This window comes from Temnothorax nylanderi, unplaced genomic scaffold, assembly GCF_030848795.1.
Source record: "Temnothorax nylanderi isolate EJ_2023f unplaced genomic scaffold, tnyl_v1.0 TNYL_tig0599_pilon, whole genome shotgun sequence".
Classification (NCBI taxonomy): Eukaryota; Metazoa; Arthropoda; class Insecta; order Hymenoptera; family Formicidae; genus Temnothorax; species Temnothorax nylanderi.
This window is the reverse complement of record NW_027249661.1, coordinates 75,455-89,362: the sequence shown is the minus strand read 5'-3', so window position 1 is coordinate 89,362 and position 13,908 is coordinate 75,455. Positions and strand designations below refer to the sequence as shown.

The 13,908-nt window shown below is 29.5% G+C and overlaps 1 protein-coding gene across 1 annotated transcript; it reads left to right on the top strand.

Moving 5' to 3' along the window:
* Positions 1–4,299: 4,299 nt before the first annotated feature.
* LOC139784235 (uncharacterized) lies at positions 4,300–12,895 on the top strand. The gene is made up of 5 exons (XM_071723402.1): positions 4,300–4,422; positions 9,030–9,111; positions 10,054–10,100; positions 11,817–11,934; positions 12,598–12,895. The coding sequence occupies exons 1-5, from the start codon at positions 4,390–4,392 to the stop codon at positions 12,690–12,692; spliced, it is 375 nt and encodes a 124-aa protein (XP_071579503.1). The 5' UTR covers positions 4,300–4,389; the 3' UTR covers positions 12,693–12,895.
* The last annotated feature ends 1,013 nt before the right edge of the window (positions 12,896–13,908 follow it).

Below are 13,908 nucleotides of genomic sequence, written 5' to 3'. Positions count from 1 at the left end.
TTCGCGTTACGTCGAGCGCCTCGGCGCCTGATTCTTCGCGTTAGGATATCCTCGGCGATATCACATCTTGCGTTCGTTCCCTCTTGCGTTGGGACGTTACTCGCGTCACGTTCGTCCTCTGCGTTAGTTTAAGATATTTCCCTGCGTTAGATTAAGATTATTACTTGCGTTAGATTAAGATTGTTTGGCGACAGAATCCCTGCACGGATTTGGACCTTGCGTTCACGCACTCCGAGCGTGGCGCACTATCATTTCGCGGCATTTCACGCTATTGTTTCGCGTTCATCCCAGTTATGTCGTATTCGATCGTAACTTTTGCCGATGTCCTACATTATTCGTCAGTTTAATACTCTTATTATTACCGGCGTAATTTATACGACTTTGACGCTCTTGTGAGTTTGAATTTCTCCTGATATTATTTGCTGAATAACGACGCCTTCCGCGCGTTTACAAACTTTTCTTCATTCTCCGTGTTTTCTGGCGTCTGCGTTACTATCGTTTTGTTATTTGAAAGTTGACGCCCGCGTTATCAACCGCGCCAGCATTTTCCTTATTAGTGAACGCCATCATGGCCCTTGTTCTATTACATAATAAACGTTGCTCTTTATTTGTTACTGACTGAGTTAATAATTCACACGTCACCCCGCCAAGTACCGCGCTGCCCTCCATCAACCCCGCCCTGCTATTAGGTCGAGCTAGCCATTCCCTCGCACACCGACTTATTTCGTTTTGCGTCTCGTTTTTTGTTTCTCGCGATTTCGTGGACGCGAATTTACGCGTCTGGCGCCCAACATTAGAATCGTTTTGTGGAGTTTCGGAGGTGCGAGAGAATCACCGGAGAGGCCTACCATCCCGCTCTCCTTTCCCCCTTTTGATCCGGCACACGCCCCGGACTGCTCCGGGAGTGAAAAAGTCGTGACAAGGTATACTAAAAAAGTGTAATTAGATTTTTTATTGTGGTTTCAGTTCTCTTGAGATATTTTAATCAAAAGTGCATTGATACAAAAATTCCAGATAAGGTTTGGTAGTTTATCTTCACGCTTGATGCATACATTATAACATAATTACACAATCAATCTATTTTTATGTGCTTAATGTCGTAATGCTACGAGCTTGATTTTACCTTATTAAAATAAATAAATGCAAAATTAATTGTTTTTATCATGCAACGAACCGTGAAAAATTTTTCGCATTAAGTACGACAATACTCATTCTTAACAAATATTGTGTAAAAAATTACACGTCTATTTCTGCAAAACGATGACGTGACGTTAACTGTAGCGAATTGATATAATAATCCATCGATTTAGTGATCTAACAATAAGATTAAGCAGTATAATTTATGCATAATATGCATCAATGCAACTTCCGACAAGAGATAAGAAATACAGCGTTTTATTTCTAATAATATTTAGCTGGGATTAAAGTTTATTCTGAGAAACAAACTTCAAACGTTACGTGCACTATGCAAATAGATATTCGCGTAAATTAACCTCCATTATACTTTATTTCAACCACGGAAATCCGCGTTGAAATCCCACTGAAGATGAATAATGAAGAGAAATAGTGTTTCGTGAATAATCAAGCAAAAAATAACAGCAAGATCAAGTAAAAATATAAACTCGTACTAAAACGAGTAACAAATAATTAATCGATATAAGCCTTAAAAAATAACAATATTATAAAAAAATTAAGAAACTTGTGCTGCGCTTATATTGCGAAAAATAATGAACAAGACACATCATATCCATAAACATATTACAAAAATTTATGCATTCCCTCTTTTCACATTTAGTGATTAACTTTCATTGGATTTTGACGCCGCGTACTTACTTCAGTAATGTCCACTCCTCCGAAGATGACTAGAATAAGATTATGTAGCTATATATACTCTAAAAGCACTTTGAATAAATTATCTAGATAAGTTGAGCTGCCTAAGATCTAAGCTTAGACCGAAAACGGCTTGTATCTTATTCGATTATATAGATAAGTAAGAATTTTCCAAAAAGATAAAATGTCATTTTAATTCTATAAAAGGAGTGATCTCTCGGACTATAGCAGTACCTCAAGATTTCGATGCACATGACATGGTCGAATAGCTAATCATCAGTATTGTATTAGCATTTTAAGTATTATTGCAAGAAAAGTGATAAATAATTTTTTTCTTTAGAGTAATAATTTTGCGAATCTTATAAAATTATATGAGTATAAAAAAGTTTACTATATGTTATTGTTTATCAATTATTTACTTTTTTTATTTCTCATTTTTTCCCCTTTTCTCTTGAATCTCAATTCTTTTATCTTTATATTCTTTATTTATCTTTCCTTATTCTTTGTAATTTATTCTGTATTCTTCATTTTCATTATCTCTCTTTTCACATAAACATACATATTTTACTCTTTATTCTTTATCTTTCATGTATTATATTGATGACTTTTTATTTTTTTTATTTTTTTATTGTTTATCTTTAAATGTACATATATTTATATTGTTTACTCTCTAAGTTTCATAGAGTGGTTTTGCTACTAATATTAGAGTGATTGAGATAGTCGCCAAAAGAGAAGGTTGTCACTCTAATTTGAGTAAATGCGGGCACTTATAAGATAAGAATGAATTTTTCATTCAAATTTTTAGAGCGGTCACTCTACCGGAGTGATCCGATCTCACTCTAAAGCTATAGTGAATCACGAGTCACTAAAGATTGACTGATAAATGACTAACAGCGTGAAATTCCACTCAAAATTGTAGAGTGACATAACTATTTTTATGGACACTGATCCACACTGTACTCGAAAAGAGTGCCCTTTCACTCAAATATGGAGTGCAATTTCACTGCAACTTATAAAGTGCAATTTTACTCTTTCTTAGAGTGACGAATCACTCAAAGTGCACAGGCTCAATTTTCATTTTTCGTTACACTTGCATTTCACTCGTTTTGAGTGATATTTTATTCTTCGACTTTTAGAAAGTAACTATAATAACTCATTATTTATTAACAATATTTATAAATATGTAATTTATAAATATGTAATTAATGACAAATAATTAATATTCTACAAGGTCTGTCAGAAAAGTAATGAGATTAAATCTGAAGCGCATAATATGGCAACACTGAAAAATCGTAATCACGCAGAACGTAAAGTCGTAAAGTACAGTCCTTCCTTTAAAAGCGATACAAATTTCGATTCGTTTGGTTGCGTTCATGTGTCATTATAACATTTTTCATAAGTGTGTGTTAGTGGACCTCGTCACCGTTTTTGTAATCGTTATGAAGTGCACGGAAAAATAAGAAGTCGTAAAATATGGACAATTAACATTTTTTGCTGCGAGAGCTATAGTTTTAGCAATAGCAGCAATAGGTTTTTCTATTATTGCTAAAAATATAGCTCTCGCAGCAAAAAAAGTTAGTTGTCCATATTTTACGACTATAGATTTGCTACGGTAGCTAATTTCTTTTCCGTGTGACAAAATAGAATTCAACAAAGATATGCTATTATAAATATATAATTAATATATTATAATAAGATAAAGTTAAATGTACGATGTGAAAGAGAGCGCCACGCATTGTTATGAAAAGTTAAGAAAATAATTTAGTGATAACGTTTTATCATGTACTCAAATTTTTTGGTGGTACACGGCGCTTTCAATTCGAGAAATTTTGGCTAAAAAATGGATTGTGTGTGCGGTGCTACCACAGCCATTCTACTCACTAGACCTCTCCCCCTGTGACTTTTTTTTATTTCCGAAAGTAAAGTCAAACGTTAAGGGGCACCATTTTGAATCATTAGAATCGATTAAAGATCGATGACGGACAGTATAAACAGCCTTATTTCAAACGGACTTATCTATCCCGGATGCTTCGAACAGTGGAAACAGCTCCCGTTGACAGCGGGATGCTGATGGGTCATATTTTAAATGGGACCATTATAATTTAGTCACAAATGTATAATAAATAATTTTTTCGATTTAATCTCATTACTTTTCTGACACAGACCTCGCATATTTATATAAATCTATATAAATAATACGTACAACTCATAGAATATATACATAGAATATACATAGAATTATGTAATTTTCTTCTGCAATTTTATAAACAACGTTTCTCAAGTGATTTACGTTCTCCTTGTTTGCATCTTAATTATTATTAACATAATGGACTGCGAGATTAAAAAACCAAGCATATTAATTAGAACGTTATCTTTAGATGTAATGTAAATCAGTCAGACCACAGTACCCGTTTCCATGTATGTATATATAATGTGTATGCAATAAATCGTTACGTCATCAACTATTTTCTGAGTATAAATACGCGGTTGATTTATCGACGCGTTATAGTGCAGGAAAAACGTTTGCCAGAATTAGTAGTATTCTCGGAGAACGATAAAATGAAGACTCTGGTGCTCGTCGCATGTCTGCTTGTAAGTCGAACTGCACAATACGAACCAAATAAAACAATATACAGCAAAAAAGTTCTTTAATATCTGTTTCTTTTTTCGTGTCATCAAATAACATTAAAAAATAAACTAAAAAGTTTAAGCTCTTATACCTCTAATTTTTCATATTCATATTCACTGCAAATAATTACTCGACAAAAATTGCTGAGATTAAAAATATCCAATTATCAATGATATCTGGATATCATTGATCGGACATTATTTTGGCCTTGATCGACTTTTTATAAGTCCGATTGAAAGTTATCGAATTACCCGTTTGTTAATTTTTGAACGATTGTCCGATCATTTAAACCTGAATTTTTTCTCAGTGTGCAATTTTTGTCGGGAAATTATTTGCAGTGAATATAAATTGCTTTAACAAAAAGACTATTTAATATAACGATTCACTGGTTTAAATGACTTTTCTTCGTTCATACATGTATTATTTCCACATACATATTAGTCGTTTATGCCTTTTAATACTCAAAATAACTGCTATATTTTTCAAACTTTTTTGTTAATAACTTTTTAACGAATAACGAGCGACGGCTAAAACCTTCTGAAGGTCACTCGGAGTCATGACCTTGACAACATATATCAAGGTCATTGAAATCGGTGAGGTCGCCCTTAATGTTAAGTTTTACCCATTTGGATTATTTTCTAAAAAATAAAATGTTTTAAAATAAAAATATATTTGTAGATTTTGAAATGTACTTACAGATACTTTATTGCAGAATGCAGAAAGTCTTTTATCACAATAAACGCTTAACAAACATAATTTTTGTCCTTTTGACAAATTAAAGATATAACCAAATTCAATAATATATATTTATAAATTTGAGTCAAATCCATTATTCCAACTTCATTTGAATTGAAATAATTCTCAGAAAAATCGTGGATATTTTATGTGGTATTTGTAATCGTCCTAAGCAAACTATTCTCAGACTTTAAGATAAGTAGAATTTAAACTTTAAAACTTATAAATACGATATTCCAAAAAGCATAAAATGTTTTAAAAGTAATATTTCAATTTGAGAATCAAAATAACTATAATTTTATAATTAAAATTTTTTATAAGAGTAAGCTGCTCATATAGAAAATTTAAATCTTTGGCTACAATTCTGTCCTACTCGAAAGCGCCAGTTTCTACATATCGAAGTATATTCATAGAATATTCAAACACATCTTGTACAAGTTGAAATTTACTTTGAAAAGTAGGGGAGACCGGGGCTAGTTGGTACACGGCAATTATTGTAAAAGTAACAAAAGATAATATTGTATAAAAAATATAGTATTTCCGCAAAAACATTGCGATAATATTTCAATTAGTTATTTTAGGCAGAGTAGCGTATTTTCACAGACAGAAAATATTTTTAGTTTTATATATAGCCAAAAGTTAAATAAATCAGTGATGTACTAAATGTTATATTTATAAATATGGTTATCATATCATAAATCTAACTGTGTCTTTAAAATCTTTACTTTAAACGTAATAACTTCCAGTTATGTTAAAGTCTTAAAACATTTTTTTGTTTAAACAATAATCAAAATATCTAAATATGGTAGGTCGGGACTGATTGTGACAGGGTAGGTTGTTTATACTGCTGTTCTACTTATAATTTCGACCAACTCCGTCGATGTAACACATAATTTCGGCATAACAGCGGCAGATATTTTAATCTTATGTAAGATTTCACCGTTAACGTCTCTTATTACGTATCAGAACCCGTCAATACAGAACATCAATTAAATTATATTTATATTATAGTTTTGTACTCAACAATGTAAGTGTAAGATAACACATATTGTTACATGTTGTCATTTCTCTTTATTAAATATATTATACTTTGAAAACTGGATCTTTCACAACTTAATAATCTAGTACTGTAACAACTGACCCCGTATATGGAGCTGGTTGTTACAAATGTCGTCGCCTTATAATTGTTATTGATGCGACAAAATTAATTATACTATTTAGTTAAAAAAATAATTTTTGTGTTATATAACCATATACGGCTATTGAAAAATTCATTTGCGGCTTGTATTCCATTTATTAGTTACGTGTAAAAAAAATCTTTAAAAAAGTGTACCAACTAGCTCTGGTCTTCTCTACTTGTATTTTTCAAAATAATCATAGAGAATCTGAAATATACGCGAATAGATACAAATCTATTCGTAAATATCGAATCTCATCTCTGATCTAATTGTAAGTACTCCGTCATGTTAACATTTAATACAAAATAATGTTTAAGATATATATGTTATAGTCAAAGCCCGAAACGCGGGCATTCCTAGGATTGACTAGTCAACCCTGCACAGAAAAAAAAATATTCTTGATTTGAAAATATATTTAGTTTAAAGTTCCAACAACATGGAAATCTTGAAATAAAATTATATTGCGTTAAACGAAGAAAATTTGCTTGAATGAAGTCATTATATAGTTCAACCAAGAAAAAAAATGTTGAAATAAAAAGTTGAAATTCTTATAAGAAGCTCATAGTAATCTTGCGTATATACGAAACAATCTACATCTTCTTATTAGAATTTCAACTTTTTATTTCAACATTTTTTTTCTTGGTTGAACTATATAATGACTTCATTCAAGCAAATTTTCTTCGTTTAACGCAATATAATTTTATTTTAAGATTTCCATGTTGCTGGAACTTTAAACTAAATATATTTTCAAATCAAGAATATTATTTTTCTGTGTGGGGAACGACCAAGCGTCTTGGTCAAAGCCCGAAATAAGTTTTGCGTTTCGGCTTTTGACTAGTCAATCCTAGGAATAACTAATACAGCTGGTCAAAGTTAGAAACTTAAGAAAAATCACTTTGGACTTTGACCAGTCAATCCTAGGTGTGGCTTAATTCGGACTGTGTGACTGTTAACAAATAAAATCAAGATTTTTTTTACTAAATTAAGTTCTTATTGTTAACATAATGTAGCTTTTTATTTACTTTTTTACTCTTGTACATAGTTTTTTTCTCCTTAAGTTTAAAAATGTAGCTTTGGTAAAATATTGGTAAATGTCTACAATTAGGGCCCCAACGAGAAATCAATTGAAAAGAGGTAAATTCTATGTATTTTTGCCCCCCGAATCCAAAACTGTTGATAAAATTTGGGGGTCGCTTGTATTTTTTAAGATATCGTTAAGAAAATGAAAAAAAACACTAAACTCGGATATTTGGTTTTTTTATTTATCAAATACGGATTAATTATTACTCATTGTCGGTTGTATTCTCTTCCGGTGGAAAAAATTTTCCGATGGCTTCGAAAAAAGCAACTATTCTGTTGCTAAACTTGTATCGCCGTTTAAAAAAAAATTCTGCCATGTATCCGATGAGATGTTTTTCTCGCGTTCCGTATCGTGGAATGTTGATAGGTTAGTGACGCGCTTTAAACAGTTAAATACTTTTAAAGCGCGTCACTAACCTACATAGGTTAGATGACGCGCTTTAAACACTTAAATACTTTTAAAGCGCGTCACTAACCTACATAGGTTAGTGACGCGGACTATAATTTCTGTTTTAATTACGCCACATTTTCGCAAAAACTCTATTAATTCATTTTGCCTTTCACACATGGATAGAAACTGAAATAATTTCATTGTTCTATTAATTGTTATAACACAGGACTACTGACGATAGACTTCATTGCTCGATTGTCGGTCGAACACTGTGACGTTATAATTTTTGTGAGAACACGAGATTTATGTTTACTGTGCAAGGTGAAGCAAGGTCTACCCCACAAAGTCATTAACTTTTGAAAATAATGATTTTATGTCAATATTTACCACAATATCTTAGTAAATACAAGCGACCCTCAAATTTTATCAACAGTTTTGGATTCGGGGGGCAAAAATACATAGAATTTACCTCTTTTTAATTGATTTTTTGTTGGGGCCCTAATTGTAGACATTTCAATATTTTACCAAAGCTACATTTTTAAACTTAAGGAGAAAAAAACTATGTACAAGAGTAAAAAAGTAAATAAAAAGCTACATTATGTTAACAATAAGAACTTAATTTAGTAAAAAAAATCTTGATTTTATTTGTTAACCGTCACACAGTCCGAATTAAGCCACACCTAGGATTGACTGGTCAAAGTCCGAAGTGATTTTTCTTAAGTTTCTAACTTTGACCAGCCGTATTAGTTATTCCTAGGATTGACTGGTCAAAAGCCGAAACGCAAAACTTATTTCGGGCTTTGACCAAGACGCTTGGTCGTTCCCCAGGATTGACTAGTCAATCCTAGGAATGCCCGCGTTTCGGGCTTTGACTATAACATATATATTTAAAAGCATGCATATATTGTACACTAATTATACACTAAAACAATAGCACAAAACTCTTCACCTCTTTTGCCATCTTATTGCAGAATTATCCTAATAATGAACTGCTTTATTCCCACATCTTTTATTCGCAACATTTTGCATAAACCTATGTTCAGAATATCTAAAAAAAAATATTTAAAATTTAAATAATATTGTAATATAATTTGCATAATATTTTAAATATAAGTATTAAGAAATATATAAAAAATATATTAGAAAATAGGTATATATAAGACTAAATGAGTCTTTTGGATTTCAGGCAGTGGTCTACGCCGCCAATGAAAAAGTGACACGTTTCCATGAGAACGTTGCAAAGTGTAGCCAAGAATTAAACAAACCGCGTAAGTATTAAATATATATAGTACCTTCTTACAAAAAATATTAACTTTTTTGATAGCAAAAAATATTTACTTTCAAAATTATGAAGTGAACGTATTAGTTTTGTAGAAACCATAATGCTAACACCATGAAATAAAAATTAATGAAATTAACAACTAATTATATGTATTTTGGTATTAAAATTAAGAAATTCACAAAAAGTAAAGTTGATTAGTTTAAAACTCATATATTGAAGATCAGTGCAGAAGTTGTAAGTCAATCAGTTCAAAAATTTTCGAAAAATTTCGCTAATTTCAAAAACATAGTTTCAAGAAAAATTACGTTTAAAGTTTTATTTATTTCAAAATTTAATTATTAATGGAAAATTATTTTCTTAGCTTTTTACTTCAACTACAGCTTCGACAAGAATATTTTGTGGTCAAATTTTTTTGGCAGGACATTAAAATATTACTGGATATATTAACAGAAAAAATATGTTATAGTAAAAAAAAATAAAATAAGTATAGATATAAAAAACCTGAATCTCTTATTTTTGGTTATTCTATGGCATATCTAAAACCCATTAGTAAAATCCAAAAAGAACATTCACATATTTTTATTGTTAACAAATATTGTGATTTTGTTAAACAATATTATACTTTCCAAACATCATCTAAGAGCGACAATATAATTACGATATACGATTTAATCATTTTAAATATTTTCTCTGATATAATAAAATCAACTAAGAATTAGTGTCATGTTATATAACAAAATTAGAGAACCGGAACGATAAACAATACATAAATCACTAATTTCTAACAATAGCTTCAAACTTGCCCAATGCTGATAAGAGCTGCAATTAATAATAGGGATCTACAAATAATTATTAGATCAGTAATTATTAGATAAATATAAATAAAATAGTGTTAGACCAGAATTGTGTAGATAATAATTTTTTTCAGCGGCTGGACCCGAGGTAATCTTTTGCGTTCTTCAGAAGGGAGGCAACGTATGTATCTACATATTTATTGTATAAATATACTTAGTATAGAAAATATGCAGAGTATACCATTACATAAATGTGCCACTCTTTTGTATACCGTTAAATTAAAAATCTAAACTTTGTCTTATAAAAGTAAAACTTAAGTTATTAAAGATTACAACCGTGTGACTCATAAAAACTGTTTATATGTCAAAAGGCAAGTCAATTTTCTCTGCGCTAGTGCATACCCAGGTAGCACATACACGTTTCAGAAATGTATTATAAGCGTTTTTCCGAAACGTTTTAAAATCGATTTCTAGAAACGTTTCTCATGAGTAAAAATGTCCATTCGAAAAACGTTCGATGGAACGTTTCTTTTCCGATAAAATAACGTTTAAAAAACTATTATAGAAACGTTTTGTTTTAATGATAAAGACATTTTAGATAAAAACATTTAAAATTCCTACTTTTCACGTCTTTTGAACGTGTTTATGACGTCTTTGAGACATGCGTGAGAATGTTCTAGAAGCTTTATGCAGACATCTATGACGTCTATTCTTTTTCGAAGAAATTCCTGAACTGGTGCGCATTCGTGCAATAAGTTAAAGTGAAACAAAATATACTTGTCTCACTCTAACTTAATTGCATTACTATTGTGCACCAGTTCAGGAAATTCTTCAAAACGGAACACACGTATAAATGTTCTTTCAATGGCCACGTTCAGTAGAACGTTTATTTTACAACTGTTGAAAGTTTTCTTAGCTCAGATTTTTCCGATGACAAATAGATTAAGACCGGTAGGACAAAATTAATTTAAGTAAATAAGTGGATATATGTGCATGGATAAAATGATTTATTTTGTGCAATAATTAGTGCAATATAAATTTAAATGTTTCAAAAAAGACTATTACAGCTATTATACATATAGATAAAGCAAATTATAATTTTGAAAGAAAAAATTTAACAAATAGGTATTTTTGTTAACTGTAGAAACGTAACAAATACGTTTCTTAAATCATGGTTTCAAAAACATTTTTTGCTTCAAACGTTTTTTAATGGTTCTTTACGGTTATGAAACTATGTATACGTTCAAATAACGTATGTGAAACTAATCTGTGCTATCTAGGTAGCGTATACGTGTATTGATATATAATTGTCATAACAATTGTAATTCAATTCAATTTTATACAATAAATTTAATTTAATTGTATTTGTCCATAAATCATACAAATCTTATAAATTCGAAATTTAATTAGCAGAAATAATAAGATTATTTTCTGTTTATAATCAATTTTAAATGCTTTTAACAACGATCACTATTATTTATAGTTAAAATGTCTGAAAAATTAATATATGTAAATATTTTTTACCAAGAAAAGGAATAATGAAAATATTCCTTAATGGCGATAGTTAATTTTATCTATCCCATAACATAACATGACACAATAAATATCACTAGCAACTAAATAACATTACTATAACTTATCAAATATTTAATAACGTGTTATGTATAATATTGCAGATTACAATTAACGTAATATAAAAGAAAAATTGTATCGCTAGTAATCAAAAAAATTAATAGCACAAATCGTATTAATGAGAATATGTACAATACAATCTGAGTGACTTCTATATAAGAATTTATAGAATTTATTATTCCATAAAAATTTAAAATACTAACTTTTTCACTTTTTATGTGTATATAGTAAATTATTTTATAAATTACAAATTTACTGATTTCAGATCGATGAAGAGGGTAAATATATATTAGAAAAAGGTCTTGCAGATTTTGATAATCTTATATCTGACGAAGCCAAGAGAAACCAAGCGAAGGATACTGTTCGCAAGTGCTATGAAACACGTAATAAATATTCTATTATTTATATATCACATTACTAATTATTATTTTTTATGTGCGTACCAAAAGTTCCCAGTAGAGTTCAAGTCAAATTTTTTAAATAAAAACCCCCATTTTTTATTTTATCAATTTTTTTCATTAATCAATTTGAACAACTTTTGTCAAAAACATATTTTTATTTGCCTTATACTTTTTGAGATATATTTAAGGAAAACTTGGTAACTTTTCCAATATTTAGCTTACGACATCTCGATAGCTATTCGTCGGAGAGAAAAGTGATACAGGACAAGACTTGATTTGGTCTCAAGAATATGCTATTGCAATAGTACCCCAACTTTTTTAAATACTTGTGACAGGTATACATAAATGTATACATATATACATGAATGCTGCAAGAAAATGTATTCCATATTTCATTTAAAAAATTTGACTTGGGCCCTACTGGGCTCAACACGAGCCCCGGACTTAAAATCTAATAAGATTTATTGGCCTCCTTTGAACTTTATCTGAAATATTTTTCCAATAAATCAATATACTTTCTGAGATAATTGGCCGTTCCGAAACTTTTGGTATACGCACGGTATAATAATTTTTTTAATTTGTTATATAAACACTATAATTATACGATATATCTCCAGTTTCTTAAATAATCTTTTATTATTGCAGTTGAATATAAAGGACCCAAAGAAGCTAATACAGAACAGACAATGAAGGGTGTTCAGTGTGCGTTGCCTACGGTAGCTCTTATCGACAAACCCTAATTGAAGAAATACATTCTTTTCTTTACGTAAAACTCTTTCTATGTAAAAAAATAATAACAGGTTGTAGAAATCCCGCATTAATAATCTTTATTTTATATGTTTTTAATATACTCTAAAGGTTTCTTGTTGCTTTCTCTTAAACTGTAACTGACTTGTTTGTGCTAATAATGCAATAAAATATAACATTTGTTTTTTTCAAAACATTTTCGAAATATTCTACTTATTTATATCAATTCCTGTACTATACGTAATTAAAATGTTACATTGTTAGAAAATTTGTGTTAAATATAACATAAATCACATGTCCCAAACGGTCCACTCAAAGTTTTGTGTTAATTTAACATAATATAGATGTGTTAAATGTGGTAACACCGATACTATGTTAAAATATTTCAACAGAAAGAAAATGCAATTTTGATCGTAATTTGAGATTAATTATGTGTACAATTAACATAACTTTTATGTTAAAGTTAAGATTGTAGAATAATAAAATCAACACTCTTCTTCTGTAAATTTTTATTCCCACTTTTATTATTATAGAATAAAATCAACACTCTTTTTCTGTAAATTTTAACACATTTAATAAATACGTTCAAATTGTGTTACTTTAACATATTTTTTAAATTATTTTAATAATTTTACATTTTAAATTTGTTAAGTTCAATTAATATAGCAGGCATATGTTAAATCTACACATGTATGTGTTGATTATTTTACACAAAAATTTTAAACAAACTACAAAAATTTTTCAACAGTGTATAAAAAAATTTAATTTTTTGAATTTTATGTTATTTATAAAAATTCTTATAAAAAAAGTCATTACGAAATATTAGATATAAAGAATTATAAAAATAATATAATTAATATTTGTAAAGTTATATAAAATAAAAAAAACGCTTTTCTATAGCCTCGTTTTATTTTTTTCAAGTGCGAGTCGAAAAGAAGGCAGTTAGAAAATCGTGATGGGAAGAGCAATCCTATTGAACTCTGAATAAATGTGTGCAATTAATGACTTACGCTGCGAATTAATATTTCGTCTTCAATCGTTCAGCCATTCTAGAATCTCTTACAAATCTTATTTTTTTTTTTTTTTGAAATAATTTGCTTTGTATATATTAAAGTCTCTATGCTCTATCTTTCCTTTTTTGTATTTTTACGTTACTTTATATATAAATTGCTTTATATTTTTTTGTTTACATTCATATTTTTCCTACAT